General features: G+C 54.9%; 1 protein-coding gene across 1 annotated transcript; it reads left to right on the top strand.

Annotated features, from left to right (window-relative positions):
- The first annotated feature begins 606 nt into the window (after positions 1-606).
- Positions 607-18,220, top strand: ALDH4A1 (aldehyde dehydrogenase 4 family member A1). The gene is made up of 15 exons (XM_083876901.1): positions 607-686; positions 1,574-1,667; positions 1,921-2,013; positions 2,107-2,154; positions 2,447-2,602; positions 4,167-4,316; positions 4,401-4,475; positions 8,210-8,397; positions 9,350-9,423; positions 10,260-10,456; positions 10,781-10,828; positions 11,351-11,503; positions 13,950-14,071; positions 15,391-15,509; positions 16,599-18,220. Exons 1-15 carry the CDS (start codon positions 652-654, stop codon positions 16,709-16,711), a joined length of 1,665 nt encoding a protein of 554 aa, XP_083733027.1. The 5' UTR covers positions 607-651; the 3' UTR covers positions 16,712-18,220.
- Positions 18,221-19,222: the final 1,002 nt, after the last annotated feature.

The raw sequence follows: 19,222 nt of genomic DNA, 5'->3' as shown, positions 1-19,222 counted from the left end.
AATCCGCTCAGCCCGGGTGATTTGGGGTTCTAAAACAGCCCAAACTCCCCTCAAAATGAGGGTCCTTCAGCTGCTGCTCTTGAAACGTGACTGTCCTTGGAAATGAAAATACCCGCTGCACACCTCAGCCCGCTCCTGGCCCTGTGCCCAGCCAGGCTCCACCTTTGGGTTAAAATCGCCCCTTTTGTGGTAATTCTCAGTTCCCAAAGGGACTCGCAGTTGCTTTTCTCCTTCTCCCCGTGCAGGACCCGCCGAGCTCCGCGCGCAGCCCCAGCCGCCGCCTCTCCTGGGGCCGGTTTTGTTGTTGTTTTCCCCAAATTTCCCTTTTTCAAATGATTTTTGGCTCCTTCCCGCGCCCCGCCCCCTCCCGCGTGCCGCGCGCGCCACCGCCCCCCGCTCCGGGCGGAACCATCACAGCACGGGGGGGGGAACGCGCCTGTGGGACACCCCACAGACACCCCGCGGGCGGGGGGAACACGGCCCGCACCCTCACACACAGCGAGCGGGGAGCGCGGGGCCGCTCCTCCACACCGCGGGCCCCGGGGCTTTATTCATTTATTGATTAACCAATGGTCGTGTCTCCTCCCCGCCCTCCCCTCCTCCCGGCGCGGTGGGTGGTGCGGCCGCGGGCCGGAGCGCGGCGGGGCCGGGATGTGGCGGCGGCTGCGGGCGCTGAGGGGCTGCGGGTGAGTGTGGGCTCCTGTCCCTTGCCCTCCCTTCCCTTGCCCCCTTCCCGCCCCCTCCCCACCGGGGGCCGCTCTGCCATCCCCTCTCCCGCCGGGAGCCGTCCCGCCGCCAGCCGCGGGCACTGCCAGCCCTTTTCTTCCCACTGTTTGCAGCTGTTTTCCCCTTTCCTCCCTCGTTTCCCTCGGTTTTCCCTTTGTTTTTCTCTTTCTCCCCGCTGTTTTTACCCGCTTTCCACAGTTTACCCCTTGTTTTCCCTTTTACCCTTGTTTTTACCTGTTTTCCACTGCTTCCTCTTGGTTTTCCTCTTTCCCCCTTGCTTTCCCCCTTTCCCCATTATCTTCTCCTTTTCTCCTCGTTTTCCCCCTTTTCCTCTCGTTTTCCCCCTTTTTCTCTCGTCTTCCCCCTTTCCCCCTGGTTTTCCCCTCTTTCTCCCCCATTTCCCCGTTGTTGGGGCGTTTTCGCTGCTCCGGACGGTGTGACAGGAGCTGTGTCTGTGGCGGTCCCGGCCCTCAGCGGTGCCAGGGCGGCTTTTGCCCCCTGGACTTTGCCGGGGCCGCCGGAGCGTGGGGATGCTGGAGCGGCCGGGTCATCCGGAGCTGTGCCCCGTGCTTTCAAAATGCTTTCCCAGCGCTTTTTCCCCAGAGAGGAGAAGGGGTGGTGGGCCGGGGGCGAGGTCCGGGCTCTGATCCCGGCTCTGGCATCGCCATCCGGCGGGAGGGATGGAGCTGGTTGGGGCGGGCAGCCCGGGACTGAGGTGACCCTGTGAGCGAGGTGTCCCCGGGACTGAGGCGTCTCTGGGATCGGGGTGTCCCCCGGACTGAGGTGTCCCTGCGGTGCTGGGGAAGGAGGGAACGGGGAATTGCAGCGATCCCTGTCCGTGTCCCAGGCGGAGATGGCAGCACGGCTCGGCCATCCAGGTGACCAACGAGCCCATCCTGGAGTTCAAGCCGGGGAGCCCCGAGCGAGCGGCGCTCCAGAAGGTACCGGAGCCGGGATTTGGGGATTTCTAGGAGCTGGAAGGGCTCCCGGGCTGTGCTGCAGGTGCTGCACGACAGCCCCAGGCTCTCCCTGGTGTGACAACCCCGTCCTGCCCAGCTCCCGCTCCTTCCCTGTGGGGACAGCCGTGCCTCCCACGGCTGGAGCCTGTTCCTGGTTCCCTCTGCCCGTGGGAAGGGGGATGGAGGGCAGCTGGAGGGGCGGGAGCTGCTCCCACCGTGTTCTCCTCTCTGCCAGGCCCTGGCTGAGCTGAGGGGCAAGACTGAGGACATCCCCTGTGTCATCGGGGGTGAGGAGGTGTGGACACCCACGGTGAGGTACCAGCTCTCGGTGAGTTCTCATTAAATGGGGGGAACAGAGCAGGGGGTCCCTGCAGGGGGATCCTGAGACTGGTTCCTACAGAGCCTTTTCTTCTCTTCCCAGCCCTTCAACCATGCACACAAGGTGGCCAAGTACTGCTATGCCAGCAAGGTGAGTGCACCTCTCTGTCCCACCTCTTCCTGGCTGTTTTTTGGGGAAGCAGCAGCACTTGCCCTGGGTTTAGCATGTGAAATACATTTTGTGAGCAGGGAGGCTCCGGGAGCCATTCCAAGCCCCAGGGATGCTGGAACAAACCCTCACCAGGAGCTGCAGATTGGGGGTTGTGATGGCACCCGTGTTTTGTGCCTGGGGTGGGTGACCCCTTGCCTTTCCCTGTGACCTGGTGCTGGAGAGGAACCTGGAGAGGCTCCTCCTTGCTGCCTTTTCCCCTTTGCTTCCACAGGAGCTCATTAACAAAGCAATTAATGCTGCCTTGGCAGCGAGGAAGGAATGGGACCTGAAACCTGTGCAGGACCGTGCCCAGATCTTCCTGAAGGCAGCTGACATGCTGAGTGGCCCACGGAGAGCTGAAGTGCTGGCCAAGACCATGGTGGGGCAGGTGAGGGCTGCAGGAGGAGCTGGGCTCAGCAGGAGGGAGCTGGAGGAGCTGCCAGGATGGTTTTTGGCAGTGGGAATGCCTGGAGGTGCTCTCTGAGGGGATACAGAGTGATCCTCATTCCTTGCTCTCCTGGGAGCAGGATCAGCTGTGAAAAAATGAGGTTTATTTTTTTTGGTAAAATTTTAAAAGTTTAATAAAAAGATAATAGGGCATAGAAATAAAGTAAAGGGTTAAAAGTGGCTGGGTGTTTGGTATTTAGCTAAGAGCATACTTGTTATTTTTTTGACATATTTTTTTAAATATTGTTTTTATTACATTAATTTGTTTTATGTTTATAGACTATTATGTATAGTTATAGTTTCCTACAAATTAATTTCTATATTTTAGGAACTGTTTTACATGATTATTTTTTGGGTCTGCTCTTTTAGAGCATGCATGTTTTTAAGTTGTGGTTTTAATCTAGTTTTTTCATTACTTTTAGTTTAGGCTTTGGTTTATACTATTTACAGATGATAGGTGTTTGATAGTTGGCTTGTTAGCAGCAGGGGTTTTATTATCTGTTTGCTAAATGCCATTTAGCTAAGTAGGCACATTATATTAACTGTTACTACTATATGCAGGGGGAAATGGGCCACTGAATCACAGAATCAATGTGATTCCAGCAGAAGCTGTTTATTGTTCATCTTACATGGCAGATATCGACTCTAGGTCTGCTGTCCACCTGGACATCTCTGGGTTGGCCAAGCTGCTTCTCCCTGAGGCAGGCACACATCCTGCAGGACATCCAATTGCTCAAGTGTTCCTCCTCACGTTGTGCTCCCCCTGTCCAGGGTTTACGTTTTTTGCAGACATTTTTCAGGCTCTCTTCTTATTTTTGATCCTGTTGTTTTTTCAGTAACTCTGATGAATTCCTGAGAGCTCTAACAACAAAACTGCAGCTGGTTTGATAAGATTACTCACAACCAGTTTGGCTGGTGCATCAGAATGGCCTATTACACAGATACCCTGCTACAACTATGCCTATTTTTTTTTGTTAATACCAGAAATAAAAACTATATTTATGCAGGAAAGCTATTTTAGTATTTTACATATAACATTCATCTTAATACTTGCAAAAAACCAACAATACAATAAACACAACATATAAAACAATATAACAAGGCTGTCACAATGGGACATGAAATAAAGATATTTGACTCCAGTCAGAAGGCAGTAGAAATCAGAAGGTTTATTTACAATTCATTTAGCCCTTTTATAACATGTTGCACTAAGAAGGCACGTTACTGGCCCATAGGACTGACACCTCTCCCATTGGCTCAGTAACAGAAATAGCAAGCACCACCTCTTGTTATGGGAAAGAAATATTGTTTACACAAGGTTGTTTTGTGAGAAAGAAAACTGTTGAAAAGTTTCCCTTGAGAAGAGCTAGCTCTCCTCAAGCTCAGAAAATATCAAGTCCACACAAGGCTGTGCAGGATGCCCCATCTTTGAGAGCTGAGCTTGGGAGGGGCACCCCACAGACAGCACTGCCTTACTGCTGCATTCCCCCTTCCCTTCCCCACAGGGCAAGACCGTGATCCAGGCGGAGATTGACGCGGCCGCCGAGCTCATCGACTTCTTCCGCTTCAACGCCAAGTACGCTCTGGAGCTGGAGCAGAGCCAGCCCCTCAGCGTGGACATCAGCACCAACTCCATGGTGTACCGGGGGCTGGAGGTGAACTGGGCCCCCCCTATGCCCCACTGGTCACGCTGGGGGACTGGAGGTTCCCAGTGGTCACTTGTCCCTGTCCCTCCGCAGGGGTTCGTGGCTGCCGTGTCCCCCTTCAACTTCACGGCCATTGGGGGGAACCTGGCGGGGGCTCCGGCGCTGATGGTGAGTGCTGGGGGACAGGGCAAGGGACAGGGGTACAGGGGGACAGGGCAGGGGGACAGGACAGGGGACAGGGCAGGGGGACAGGACAGGGCAGGGGGACAGGGCAGGCCAGGGAAAGGTTGGGACAGGGATCCCAGCCCTCAGGTTCAGCTGGGCTGGGCTGGGCAAGGAGGGAGCTGAACTGGGGCTGTTCAGCTGTCCCCCAGACACACCTCTTGGACTCCTTGACCCAGTCATCAACTGGACTTTAATTAAAACATCCCAGTGTCTGGGTTTCCACTGTGATGGGGGGAGTGTTGGAAAAGCACAAGCTGCCCAAACCTGCCCTTCTGGGGTTTTTGTACTGAAACAAGGTGTCCTTTCCTTCCCAGGGTTTGAGATCCGGGAATCAACACAGCAGGGTTGATTTCCTACCTGGGCTCAGGGTGCTGTTGGGACATGAAAGTGTAACCAGTTTTTAATTGCTCAGATTCCTCTGGGATGACACTTTCTGGGTGCAGTGGGTGTGTTAGGGCCAAGGAAGGCAAAGGCAGGCTGTGGCTCTATTATTTAGCACCAAACTGGTAGACAGGAGAGTCCAGAAGGTGTGAAAAAGCATCCAAAAAAATCAAAGCATTGGTAAAAAGCATTTCTGCACATTCCCATTTGTGTCCCAGCCCATGGAGCACAGGAGCTCCTGCCTCTTCAGGGTGGATTTTGGGGAGAGACTGTAATAACCTGGTGAATTTGGGCCAGGAATAATCAATTTATTGTTGCACTGGGAAAGAAAAAAATACAACAAATTGTCCTCAACGCTTTGCTAATTAGTCTTGGATTTCCTGCTGGCCCCAGAGAGGCTGGAGAACACAGCTTTCAATTTAGGAACATCACATTTGAAGCCTTATTTGAGTGAAGCATTTGAGTGTCACTTGAGTAGGGCAGGAATGGGGGGGACAGGGAGAGGGGGAAGCCACTGTGGAGCTGGGAATATTTCTGGTGAGAGAGAGAGTTCCCTTCCTCCCACCCCAGGATCCGAGGGAGACCCTTGGCTTTGGGAAATGTGGCCGTGAGCTCATCCCAGAGCGGGTGAGCCCTGCTGGGACGGGACAAACCCGTGCTGGCAGCTCTGAGTGACATCAGGGACATCCCGTGGCTCATCCAGCTCCCCCTGCTTGGTGTGACAATGGATTCCCACCGGGATGCTGCAGGTGATGGAATGCTGGCCCTGGGCAGCAGGGAGGCAGCAGGACATCAGCAGGTGCCTTGGGAAGCTCAGCAGCAGGGGGCACCTGGATTAAAGTCAGGGGAAAACGCTGCTTAACGGGGGAATGTTAATTAGAGCCCCAGTGTTTGAGCAGCACAGGGGATTAGACACTGGAGAGATCCATGCAGTCGATCCTGGGAACAGGAGTTCCTCAGGATCAGAGCAGTCCAGGGAATGCTGTGTCCTGCATTTCCCGGCCCCTGCAGGTTTCTGCAGGGAGTGGTTTATTTCTCTTCGTGTTTGCAGTGGAAGGATTGGAGGGGCCCAGGGAGGAGCTGTGCCCAGGAGGAGTTTTCCTGCCCAGCAAATCCCTGGAAAGCAGGAGATGAGAGTCCAGAACTCCCTCCCCAGGGCTGTGACCCCTGCAGGGGAGGCCAGGCCGTGTGACAGGGACATGGGGCAGTCACTGGGGTCACAGGGAGGCCATGGCTTGGGGCCAAGGGGGTGGGGTGGCACCAGCCGAGCTCTCCAGCCCCTTGTGCTGTTTGTGCTGGTTAATCCAGGCAGGAGGTTTGGTTTCACTGCCCTGCCTGGCACAAACACCTGCTGGGCGCTGCCCAGAGCCGGTGACATCGCTGGTGACATCGCTGGTGACATTGGGAGCACGTTCCTGTGTCCCGAGGCAGGAACCAGGGCCGGGTTTCCAGCTCCTCCTGGGGAAGGCAGAGCCCAGCCCTGGAAGGGAGGTGTGGAAGGCTGGCACAGCCACCTGCTGAAAGAAAAGGGGCGATTTGTGCCCTCAGCTGAGCAGGGCATGCCCAGTCCTGCCCAAACAATGCTGGAGTAAAGGTGGTGGTTGTTGGGAAAGATGAGACAGGAAAAGCTTGCAGATGTTAATTCCTTGGCAAGAAATACTGAAGATGTAAAACCTGAGAATGAAATAGAAATGAAGGGCAGCTTTGAGATATGATCATGGCAGGCAGGAAGCTGGAGATGGGTTGAAGGATAGAAAACAGAAGGATCCAAGGATGCAGCCCCTCTCCACCCTGCCAAGGCATCAGGGAAAAGGTAGACAAGAAAAGTTGGCTTTAGAGTTTAGAATATAGGATTATATGGTAATATAACAGTTCTCATAGGCTGCATGCAAAGTCTGTAGGTTTTGTATCTCGCGGGGGTTGGTCACTGTAAATTAGAATATTCAACACAAAAGGAGATAGAATGGATTGTAATGTAACAAGGTCCTCACTCTCTTGCATCCCCCAGCTCTTTTAGGTCTCTTACCTCCCTTACCCCTGTCATCTCTCTCACCTCACCCCCTCTCTCTCTCCCTCTCTCTTTGGGGTTCCCTCCAACCCAGGCTGGTGGCTGAAGGCAAAGCCCTTTTTACCCACCACCCTTGCAATAAAACCACCTGTTCTAGAATATCTCAGGTCAGCAGAGTTCCCTCTCCCTGCCGTCTACAGATGCCCCTACACATGGTGACTTTTTTCCAACCTGGAAATGGAATTGAGATAATTTTAGTAAGGAAATAAAGCAAGAGTGGATTTTTATTCAAAGGCCTTCAGGGGCAGTTATGGAAAGATGCCCACAAAAGCCCACCCCCTCCAGGGCTGAATATACATTTTTATAGGTTTTAGAAAGTTGGCATAATTGATAAAAAGGCACTAATTAGGAGGGTAAGTGGTGATGCAATTCCCCCCCAGGTCAAGTCCCTTCTCTGCAGTCCTCCCTCAGCACTGGCTGTGCTCTGTCCATGAAATGTATCTCAAATAAATGTTCTTAACCTTGGTGCCCAAGAAGAGCCAAGATAACTTTGGAACCTTTTACACCCTGGGACTTGGAGCTCTGGATTTTGTATTTCTGCCTAGGGAAAGGCCATGGAAAAGTACTGGGAAAATTAATCACTAATACATTAGGCTACAAATAAATATATGTGCAAAGAACACGGGGAATATAGAAAAGAAAAAAAAAGACTGGGAAAATTAGTCACTAATACAATAGTAGCTACATATTACAGAGCTACAACTAGCTACAAATATATGTGCAAAGAACACAGGAAACACATAAAACTAAAAAAGGCTGGGAAAGTGAGTCACTAATACAAGAGGCTATGGAGCTACAAATAAATATACGTGCAGAGAATACAGGGAAGATAGAAAATAAAAAAAAAGGCTGGGAAAACTAGTCCCTAATACAATAGGCTACGGAGATACCAAAGAATAAATGTGCAAAGAATACAGGGAACACATAAAACTAAAAAAGGCTGGGAAAATGAGTCACTAATACAAGAAGCACAGAGCTACAAATAAATGTAAATATTACATAAATGTAAGTATGTGCAAAGAATACAGGGAATATAGAAAAGGAAAAAAGACTGGGGGAACTAATGACTAATACAATAGGCTACAGATCTACGAATAAATATATGTGCAGAGAACATGGGGAACACAGAATAGGAAGAAAAGGCTGCGAATTCCTGCGAGGTGTCGCCACTCCGGGATGCTTTTCCCGAGAATTCTGTCATTCCTGATGAGCTGTTCTCCTCCCACAGGGGAACGTGGTGCTGTGGAAGCCCAGTGACACGGCCCTGCTCTCCAGCTACGCCGTCTACAAGATCCTGCTGGAGGCTGGGCTGCCCCCAAACGTGGTGCAGTTCGTGCCCTCGGACGGCCCCGAGTTTGGGGATACCGTCACCAGCTCCGAGCACTTCTGCGGCCTCAACTTCACCGGCAGCGTGCCGTAGGTTGGGGCTGGGCAGGGACGGGGCTGGGGGCTCCTCTGGTGCCCCCTCAGAACGCCAGGCCAGCCTTGGGAAGGGTGCTGCAGCTGGCAGGGCGTGGTGGCACGGTTAGGTCAAAATAGGGGGTGACAAAAAGTGTCTGAGCTGGGTTTTAGTGCTGGGGGGGAAGTGGTTTTAGCTCTGGGGGTGAACTCGGGGCACAGGAGCAGCCAGAGTGGCAGTGACACTTCCAGGGATGCTCTGAGGCTGCTGCTCGAGGTGGGTTTGCTCCCCTGGTGGACTTTCCCCCGAAGGTGGGTTTGCTCCCCAGGTGGGTTTGCTCCCCTGGTGGATTTTTCCCCCCAGGTGGGTTTGCTCCCCAGATGGGTGTGCACCCCAGGTGGGTGTGCTCCCCTGGGCTCTGGCTGTGTCCCATGGCGTGTCAGAGGTGCTGAGGGCTCCCTGCAGAGGCTCTCAGAGCTTGGGCCCCCTCTCCAGGGCCAGGCCATGCTCGGGTGAGCGTGGGGCTGGGCAGGTGGGGAGCTCACAGCTCGGTGTTCCTGGCTGAGCCTCCTGCTGTGAGGCCATTTCCATTTTGATTGTTTTTCAGACAGAGGGTTTGTCACAGTAAGGCCTGGAGGGAAGGGGGGAAAGGGGAGGAACAGAAACTTCTGGATGCTCACTCTGTGCTCTTCCCTGCAACAGTTTTATTTTTAAAGCCGTGGAGCTCCTGTGTTGAGCCTTTGTTTTATATCTGTGCTCTCAGTCCCTCTGCCCTGTGCAGGACATCTGTTCTTAGGGGGTTTCCTATCAGGGCATCCTTTTTTTTAGAGGAATTTCCCATCAGGGCATCCCTTTTTTGGAAGGTTTCCCATCAGGGCATCAATTTTTAGGGCCACTTTCCCATCAGGTCACATCAGCCCTGTGTGCAGAGCCAGGGGTGCCCTGCCCAGCTCCCCCCTCCTCTTGCAGGACTTTCAAGCGCCTCTGGAAGCAGGTGTCGGAAAACCTGGATCGCTACCGCAACTTCCCGCGCCTGGCCGGAGGTACTGACCCTGCTCCACCCTTCTGGGGGATGCAGGGGTGAGGGGGCAGCTCCTCCTCTGCCTGGGGAGGAGAGGGGCAGCACTCCCATCCCTGGGGGCTGAGGGTGCAGGAAATCGCTGGATATTCGGAGTTTTAGGGTGGGAGGTGGTGGTTGGAACCCAGAGTTTGGAGTCCCAAAGTTTGGGAATTTAGGTTGGTCCCTTCTCCATGAGTTTTATCTGCCTGCTCCAGGGTTGTACCCTCAGGGTTGTGGCTCTCCCTGTCCTGATGCCTTTTGGGGCTCCCTAAAAACAGAGATCAGATAAAATTAAGAGAATAAAAAGCGTAACTGCTTTTTATTTATTTAACTGAAGGGCTCTCAGGTACGTTTTGGGCAGACAAAGCCACCCCAGGGGCTACACCCAGAAATGGAGCAGGGGTCCATTTTTGGTTTTCATGGTTTTCACACTTTTCACACTTTTGTAAGTTTGGTTCATTTGCATATTGGGGGTTCATCCTCCAACTGCAGCTTCAGGTAATGAAGTCATTTACCCCAAATTTCCTCCTACCAACTCATCTTTGTTTACATTTGTTGGGGCCTGAGGCAGTTCTTGATTCCCAGGCCCGGAGAGGAATTTTGTGTCTGACCAAAATGGGAGAACAGCAGCTGACACTGTGTGGAGTTTAGAGTTATACACTAAGAATTACAGGATTATAAATAGATGAGAAACACAAAAGCTGAAATCCCAAGGCACCAGCTCCCCTGGGAACCCCACCCAGGCGGAGGAGAGCACCGGGCAGATTTTGGGAGCCGCCACGCCCTGACAGCCCCTCCCGTGTCCCTTTCCCTGGGCAGAGTGCGGAGGGAAGAACTTCCACGTGGTGCACAGCTCTGCCGACGTGGGCAGCGCCGTCAACGGGACCCTGCGCTCGGCCTTCGAGTACGGCGGCCAGAAATGCTCCGCCTGCTCCCGGCTCTACGCGCCGGCCTCGCTGTGGCCCCACATCAAAGAGAAGCTGCTGGAGGAGCACGGGAAGATCAAAGTGGGAGATGTGAGCGGAGCTGCCGGGCTGCTGAAGGGCTTTGCGGCTCAGCGGGAGGCTGATGGGATTAGGGGCTGCGGGAACTGGCTGCTAATTCCCATTGAACGGAGCTTTTCATCCCCGCCTGCTCCCCCCACCGCCCCTCAGCTCCTGGCCGTGATTAGAAATTAACTTGTAGCCGGAGTCTGCAGGGAGGGCTGGCCCGGCTCTGCCAGGGGAAGGGGAGTCCCTCGGACACGGGGAAGAGTTTTTGGGGGAGCTGCAGCTGCCGCTGGTCCTGAGGGAGCTCTGGGCCCAGGCTGTGCTCTCATCGCCTCCTTTGCCTCCCCGCAGCCCACCCAGGACTTCGGGACGTTCTTCTCGGCGGTGATCGATGACAAGGTGAGCCCCGGGCAGCCCCAGGCTCCCCCGGCTGTGGGGTTTGCTGCTGAGGTGGGGACAGGGGTGTCAGCTGAGCATTGTGTGCCCTGCTGGTGAAAAGTGGGGAATGTCCCTCAGAAATCGTCCTGGACCTGAGAGTTCTGTGTGCATTCCCTGCTCCCGCTCCTCCTCCTGAGCTGGGAGAGCACCGAGAGGGGAGTGTCCTGAGAGGAGTGACCCAAACTCCCTTTTAACCCCCTTCCAGACCCCCAAACCCCCTCTTAACTCCCAAACCCACTCATTTCCTGTCACCCCCAACCCAAACCTCTTTCCAGACCCCCAAACCTCCTTCCAGACCCCCAAACCTCCTTTCAGCTCCCTAAACCCACTTGTTTCCTGTAATCCCCAACCCAAACCCCTTTCCAGACCCCCGTTTGGGGGGTTTCCCCTCTTAACCCCCAAGCCCACTCATTTCCTGTCACTCCCGACCCAGCCCCCCTTTCAGACTCGCAGACCCCAGACCCAGTGTTCTCCTGTCCCCAGAGCTTTGCCCGGATCAAGAAGTGGCTGGAGCACGCCCGGAGCTCCCCCAGCCTGACCATCCTGGCGGGCGGCGGCTGCGACGACAGCGTGGGGTACTTTGTGGAGCCCTGCATCGTGGAGAGCAGGGACCCCCGGGACCCCATCATGAGAGAGGTGGGGGACCACCCCAGACCCCTGCGGGGACCCTGGGACCCCATCCCAGACCCCTGCAGGGACCCTGAGATCCCATCCCAAATCCCTGTGGGAATCCCATCATGAGAGAGGTGGGGGACCCACCCCAGACGCCTGGGGGACCCTGGGACCCCATCCCAAACCCCTGTGGAGACCCCATCATGAGAGCGGTGGGGACCCACCCCAGACCCTTGTGGGGACCCCGTGACCCCATCCCAGACCCCTGTGGGGACTCCATCATGAGAGGGGTGTGGGATCCCATCCCGAATCTCTGCAGGGACCCCATCATGAGAGAGGTGGGGGACCCACCCCAGACCCTTGTTGGGACCTTGGGACCCCATCCCAAATCTCTGCAGGGACCCCTGGGACCCCATCCCTAATCCCTGTGGGGACCCTGGGGCCCCATCATGAGAGAGGTGTCGAACCCGATTCCAAATCCCTGCAGGGACTCTGGGATCCCATCATGAGGGAGGTGTGGGGGATCCCCATCCCAAATCCCTGCTCTGGGGTGGGTTCCTGCTTTGGGATTGTTCTGATTGGGGTGGGGCAGCACCTGCTCCTTCCTGGGGCTGATCCTGGGGTTTGGGCTGCACAGGAGATTTTTGGGCTGATTGTGATGGGTTTTGATATTTTTTGGGCCAATCCTCATGGTTTGTGGTGCTCTTTGGGCTCACAGGGTATTTTTGGGACAACCCCCATTGTATGTGTTGCTTTTTGGGCTCACAGAAGATTTTTGGGCCAATCCTGGTTGTTTTTATCATTTTTTGGGCTCACAAGAGATTTTGGGGCCAGTCCTCACAGTGTGTGTTGTTATTTGTGCTGCACAGGAGATTCTTGGCCTGATCTTCATTGTTTTTTGGGCTCACAGCAGATTTTTGGGCCAGTCCTCAGAGTGTGTTGTTCTTTGGGCTGCACAGGAGATTTTTGGGCTGATCCTCACAGGGTTTGTTATTTTTTGGGCTGATCCTCATGGTTTGTGTCATTCTTTGGGCTCACAGCCCATTTTTGGGTCAATCCTGACAGCGTGTGTTGTTTTTGGGGGCCAATCCTCACAGGACATGTTGTTTTTTGGGCTGCAGAGGAAATGTTCAGGCCAATCCTCACAGCGTGTGTTGTTCTTTGGGCTGCACAGGAGATTTTCAGGCCAATTCTCATTGGGTTTTTTTGGCTCACAGGCAGTTTTTGGGCCGATATTCAGAGTGTGTTGTTCTTTGGGGCCCATCCTCGTGGGATATGTTGTTCTTTGGGTTGCACAGGAGATTTTGGGGCTGATCCTCACAGGGTTTGTTATTTTTTGGGCTGATCCTTAGGGTGTATATGGTTTTTTGGAGCCGATCCTCATAATTTGTGTTGTTCTTTGAGCTCACAGGCGATTTTTGGGCCAATCTTCACAATGTGTCTGTTGTTTTTTGGGCTGCACAGGAGATTTTGGCACTGATCCTCACAGGGCTTGTTATTTTTTTGGGCTGATCCTTGTGGTGTGTGTTGTTTTTTTGGGGCCAATCTTTATGGTGTGTGTGTGATTTTTGGGGCTGATCCTGACACTTTGTGTTGTTCTTTGGGCTCACAGGTTTTTGGGCTGATCTTGATGAGGTTCCTTGTTTTTTTGAGGCCAATCCTGATGGTTTGTGTGGGATTTTTGGGGCCAGTCCTGATGGTTTGTGTCATTCTTTGGGCTCCAGGAGATTTTTGGGCTGATCCTGACGGGGGTTGTTGTTTTTGGGGCCAGTCCTGACAGTGTGTTGTTTTTGGGGCCGATTCTGACAGTATGTGGGTTTTTTGGGGCTCATCCTGATGGTTTGTGATATTTTCTGGGTTCCCAGGAGATTTTTGGGCTGATCCTGATGGTTTGTGTGGGGGTTTGGGGCCCATCCTGATGGGGTGTGTTGTTTTCTGGGGCTGATCCTGAAGGTCTGTGGTATTTTCTGGGCTCCCAGGAGATTTTTGGGCCAATTCTGACTGTTTGTGTGGGTTTTTGGGGCTGATCCTGACGGTTTGTGTGGGGTTTTTGGAGCCCATCCTGACACTTTGTGTTGTTCTTTGGGCTCACAGGTTTTTGGGCCGATCCTGATGGGGTTTGTTGTTTTTTGAGGCCGATCCTGACAGTTGGTGTGGGGTTTTGGGGCCAATCCTGAGGGTTTATGTGAGTTTTTTTGTGGCTAATCCTGATGATTTGTGGTATTTTCTGGGCTACCAGGAGATTTTTGAGCCAATCCCGAGGGGTTTTGTGGGTTTTTTGAGGCTGATTCTGACTGTTTGTGTGGGGTTTTGGGGCCAATCCTGACGGTTTCTGTGAGTTTTTTGGGGCCAGCCCTGACGGTCTGTGGTACTTTCCAGGCCACCAGGAGATTTTTGGGCCAATCCTGATGGTTTGTATGGATTTTTTGAGGCCGATCCTGATGTTCTGTGGTACTTTCCGGGCTCGCAGGAGATCTTCGGGCCGATCCTGACGGTTTTCGTGTACCCCGAGAATCGCTACAAGGAGGTGCTGGAGCTCATCGACACCACCACCCCCTACGGCCTCACGGGGGCGATCTTCGCCCAGGAGAAGTGAGTCCCCAAATTCCCTAAAATTCCCTAAATTCCCCCAGTTCCCCTGAAGAGCAGCTGGGGATGCTTTTCCCGTCTGGAGTTTTCCTTCTCTCCAGAGGAGGGAAGAGCATTTCCCACCAAGCTCGTGCTGATTTTGGTGCTCCACCTGCAAGGAGGGAAAGGGATGGTTGGAAAGTGGTTTCTTACCCCAAAAAAGCTGGTTTTTCAGTGAGGAATTATCCCAAAGGAATGTTTGGAGCACCTGGGGGGTGAACACACTCCCACTCAACAGGAGGAGGGCAAAGAACAGTGTGATCTCAGAGAGAATCACCCAAAATTATCACAGAATTCTGGGCTGGTTCAGGCTGGGGGGACCTTAGAGCTGACCCAGTGCCACCCCTGCCAGGCAGGGACACCTCCAAATGTCCCAGGGTACTCCCAGCCCATCCAGCCTGGCCTGGGACACTCACAGGGATGAGGAAGTTGCAGATAGCAACCTTCATTTTATTACCATGAAACATAAATAGAGAAAGAAAATTTAAAAACCCCAAAGCAGGGAAAATGCAGGAGCTGTGTGTGTGAAACCCCTGAGGCCTGGAACTGAGCATGAGGGGACAGAACAACCTCTGGAGGGGACACAGACCCCTCTGGAGGGGACAGAAACTCTCTTTGCTGGGTTTTGGTGGCTCTGCAGCAAACACAGACACAGGGCTGTGTTCAGGGCTGTGCTCAGGGCTGTGTTCAGGGCTGTGCTCAGGGCTGTGTTCAGGGCTGTGTTCAGGCTGTGTTCAGGCTGTGCTCAGGGCTGTGTTCAGGGCTGTGTTCAGGGCTGTGCTCAGGGCTGTGTTCAGGGCTGTGCTCAGGGCTGTGTTCAGGCTGTGTTCAGGGCTGTGCTCAGGGCTGTGTTCAGGCTGTGTTCAGGCTGTGTTCAGGCTGTGTTCAGGGCTGTGCTCAGGGCTGTGCTCAGGGCTGTGCTCAGGGCTGTGTTCAGGGCTGTGTTCAGGCTGTGTTCAGGCTGTGCTCAGGGCTGTGTTCAGGGCTGTGCTCAGGGCTGTGTTCAGGGCTGTGTTCAGGCTGTGCTCAGGGCTGTGTTCAGACTGTGTTCAGGGCTGTGCTCAGGGCTCTGTTCAGGCTGTGCTCAGGGCTGTGTTCAGGGCTGTGCTCAGGCTGTGCTCAGGGCTGTGTTCAGGCTGTGTTCAGGCTGTGTTCAGGCTGTGTTCAGGCTGTGCTCAGGGCTGTGCTCAGGGCTGTGTTCAGGGCTGTGCTCAGGGCTGTGTTCAGGGCTGTGCTCAGGGCTGTGTTCAGGCTGTGCTCAGTCTCTGCCTGTCCCTGCCCAGGGCGGTCATCGAGGAGTCCCGGAAGCTGCTCCGTAACGCCGCTGGCAACTTCTACATCAACGACAAATCCACGGGGGCCGTGGTGGCCCAGCAGCCCTTTGGGGGCTCCCGCATCTCAGGTGACTCCAGGGCTCCTGCCTGGGCCCCTCCCAGCTCCTCTCTGTGTCCCTCCTGTCCCTTCCATCCTCCTTGTCCTTCCATGTCCCTCTCATCCCTCCACATTCATCCTGTGCTCCATGTCCTTCTGTGTCCCTGTACCCTGTTCCTCCATGTCTTTCCATGTCCCTCCTGTCCTTCTATGTCTCTCCTGGTCCCCATCCCTGCATGTCCCTCCCATCCCCCTATCCCTCCCATCCTTTGCATCCTGTGTCCCCCCCCATCCTCTGTGTCCTTCCCATCCCTCCATGTCCCTCCTGTCTCTCTGCGTCCCTCCTGTGCTCCATGGCCCTCCCATCCCTCCATGTCCCTCCTGTCCCTCCATGTCCCTCCTGTACTTGGTGTCTCTCCATGTCCCCATCCTCTGTGTCCCTCCCATCCTCCTCCATATTCTTCCCATCCTCCACATCTTACCTGTCCCTCCATGTCCCTCCCATTCCTTGTGTCCTGTGTCCCTTCCATCCTCCATGTCCCTCGGTGTCCTTCCCATCCTCCATGTCCCTCCTGTCTCTCTGCGTCCCTCCTGTGCTCCATGGCCCTCCCATCCCTCCATGTCCCTCCTGTGCTCAGTGTCCCTCCATGTCCCCATCCTCCGTGTCCCTTGTTTGCTGTGTCCCTTGTGTCCTTCCATGTCCCTCCTGTGCTCCGTGTCTCTTGTTCTCTGTGTCCCTCCGTGTCCCCATCACTCTGTGTCCTTCCTGTCCCTCTCTGTCCCTCCTGTGCTCTGTGTCCCTCCTATTCCTTGTGTCCCCTGTCCCTCCCATCCTCTGTGTCCCTCAATGTCCTTCCCATCCCTCTGTGTCCCTCTGTGTGCCTCCTGTGCTCCATGTCCCTTGTCCCCTGTGTCCGTCCCATCCCTCCTCCTGTGCTCTGTGTCCCTCCATGTCCCTCCTGTCCCTCTATGTCCCTTGTTCTCTGTGCCCCTCTCATCCCTCCATGTCTTTCCTGTGCTCCATGTCCCTTCATGTCTCCGTCCTCCATGTCCCCCCTGTCCCTCTGTGTCCCTGCCGCCCTGGGTGGTGTCACCAGCCCTGTGTGCTGTCCCCTCGCAGGCACCAATGACAAGCCCGGGGGTCCCCACTACCTCCTGCGCTGGACGTCCCCTCAGGCCATCAAGGAGACACACGTGCCGCTGCGGGACTGGCGCTACGCCTACATGCAGTGACCTGGGGACACCAGGGCCCCTGGGGTGACAGCTGCCACCCCACACAGCACTTCCACTACTGAGCTCTAACCCGCCCCGCTTAGGAGTTATTTAACAAAAAAAAAAGGAAAAAAAATACTTGTTATTAAATTGTAAAGCTCGGAGGTCCCAGTGCTTTCCTCAGTGATGTGGCACTTGGGGACACGATGGTGAGTGTGGCAGTGGTGTTGGATTTGGTGACCTTAAAGGTCTTTTCCAACCTCGGTGATTCGGTGTGAGCATGCTTAATTAGGTCAGTTGTTAATTAGGGGTGGCTGCAGAGGCTCAGCTGGACCCTGACTCCCTTTTCCTCCCTGTTCTCCCATCCCCAGAGTGGTTCCCTCTTCTCGAGGCTGAGCAGGAGATGAGCTCAGGACTCCTTGTCCCTGTCACTTGTACCCAGCTGTGTCCCTCCCTGTGTCCCCAGCAGCCCCAATCCCTGGATGTGCAGCTCTCCCTGCACCAGGGGAGCCAGGCTGGTTCCACCCCCGGCCTGGGATTTCTGCCCACCCTGAGCCCCCCTCATCCCAAATGGGCTGGGAAGGGAGCTCTGCAGCAGGAACCTCGTGCCAGGAGAGGGCAGCTGTGGTGCTGCTTGGAAATGAGCTCCAGTGCCTTATTCCAGCCTCATTCCAGCCTCATCCCATCCCTCAGAGCCTGCACAGGACCTCCCAGCTGGGCTCAGGCTGGGGCAGAGGAGCTCCAGCACCCCCTGGGTGCCCTGGTGTCACTGCTGGGAACAGGGCCAGGCTGGCTCTGGTGTCCCATCAGCTCCTGGCTGCTTCCCCTGCTCTGACCCCTGTGTGTGCCCTGCGGGGAACGTGCTGGGAGAGTGTTGGGATGTTTTGGGAACAGGGAATGTCCTGCTCGAGCTCCTGGGTGGGGGAACCTCCCCTCCCCACCCCTGGAGGAGCAGCAGCTCCAGGAGCCCCGAGCTCCATCCGGGGAGCTGCTGTAACACCCAGCCCCATCCCACCCCATCTCCAGGGCCAGCTGCCGTCTGCAGGACTTAAAACAGGCCTTAAACCAGGAGTAAAACCAGGAGTTAATTTAGGCCTTAAATCAGGTGTTAAACCAGGAGTTAAATCAGGTGTTAAACCAGGAGTTTAATCAGGTCTTAAGTTAGGCCTTAAACCAGGATTTAAACCAAGCCTTAAACCAGGACTTAAACCAGGCCTGACACCAGGGTGTCCCTCAGGCCGGGCTCAGTGCTGGGACCTGCAGCATGAACAGGAAAATGGATCTGGATCACAAGGCCCTGCCTCCTCCAGGCTCAGTCCTAATTCACAAATGTTTGTTTAATTAACCCTAGGATTAATTACTGCTCGATTAACAGGGTTTGCAGGTGGCTGGAGCCCTGGCAGGGCTGCTGTGATGGGTGTTGGGGTCAGGGGTGACACTGACCTTGCGCAGGGCAGGGAGGAGTGGCTGCAGTTCCTGTGGATCCTGACTCAGCTAGAGAAATGTGCAATAAAATCATATTCAAGCCTCTCTGCATTGTTTTCATGAATTATTTCTCCAGGTCGCTGTCGAATAAAGAGCGAGAGTGAGTCGGCATTGGGGACTTTTAAATAAAATCAACCCAGCTTTAAATTTTTGTGCTAAAAAGATGTTCCCCTGCTTGGGGAAGAGAGGCAGGAAAAACAAGGGGCCTCATTCAGAATCTCAGGATGGTTTGGTGGGAAGGGACCTTAAAGCTCATCCAGTGCCGTGGCAGGGACACCTTCCACTGTCCCAGGTTGCTCCAAGCCCTGTCCAGCCTGACCTTGGGCACTGCCAGGGATCCAGGGGTAGCCACAGCTTCTCTGGGCACCCTGTGCCAGGGCCTCCCCACCCTCACAGGGAACAATTCCTGCCCAATATCTCACTTTACCCTGCCCCCTTTCAGCTTAAACCATTTCCCTTTGTCCTCATCAGTGTTACTCCAAAGCATCCGGGCACTGGGAGGGCACAAGGGAGGCCAGCTCTGCCCCAAACCTACCCCAAAGCCCAGCAGGGAGGGGAGAACCCCAAATCTGCCCCAAATCCACCCCAAACCTCTGCCAGGGAGAGAGAGAGCCCCAAACCCACCCCAAATCCCATCAGGGAGGAGAGAGCCCCACCCTGGCTGCCAGGATTGTCCCCAAACCATCACCCCGGGCGGACCACAGCACTGTCCCCTCCATCCCAGTCACCTCCCGCCGCCCAGTTTGGGGTGAGCCCCTCCAAAGCTCCCCCAGACGCTGCCCCTGGCCCGTCCCAGCCTGGCCCCGGCTCGTTTCAATCCCGTCCGGGCTCAGCCGAGCCCCCCTGGCCCGGCCCGAGCCCCCGGCCCAGCCCCTGCCCCCGGCTCGGGCCTTTCACGCCTCAGGGCCGGAGCGACAAGTGGATTTTGGAGCCTTAACTCTGAATTTCATGGCTTTTGTGGCTCCAAATCGGGCCCCTAATGCCATTTAAACGTCGGCTTTTCGGAGCTGATAAAGGCCGGGGTAGGTGTGGGGGGCTCGGATGCTC

The sequence above is a fragment of the Zosterops lateralis genome, assembly GCF_965231275.1.
Source record: "Zosterops lateralis genome assembly, chromosome: 22".
Classification (NCBI taxonomy): domain Eukaryota; kingdom Metazoa; phylum Chordata; class Aves; order Passeriformes; family Zosteropidae; genus Zosterops; species Zosterops lateralis.
The sequence above is the reverse complement of the archived record's forward strand: the minus strand, read 5'-3'. Positions and strand labels throughout refer to the sequence as shown.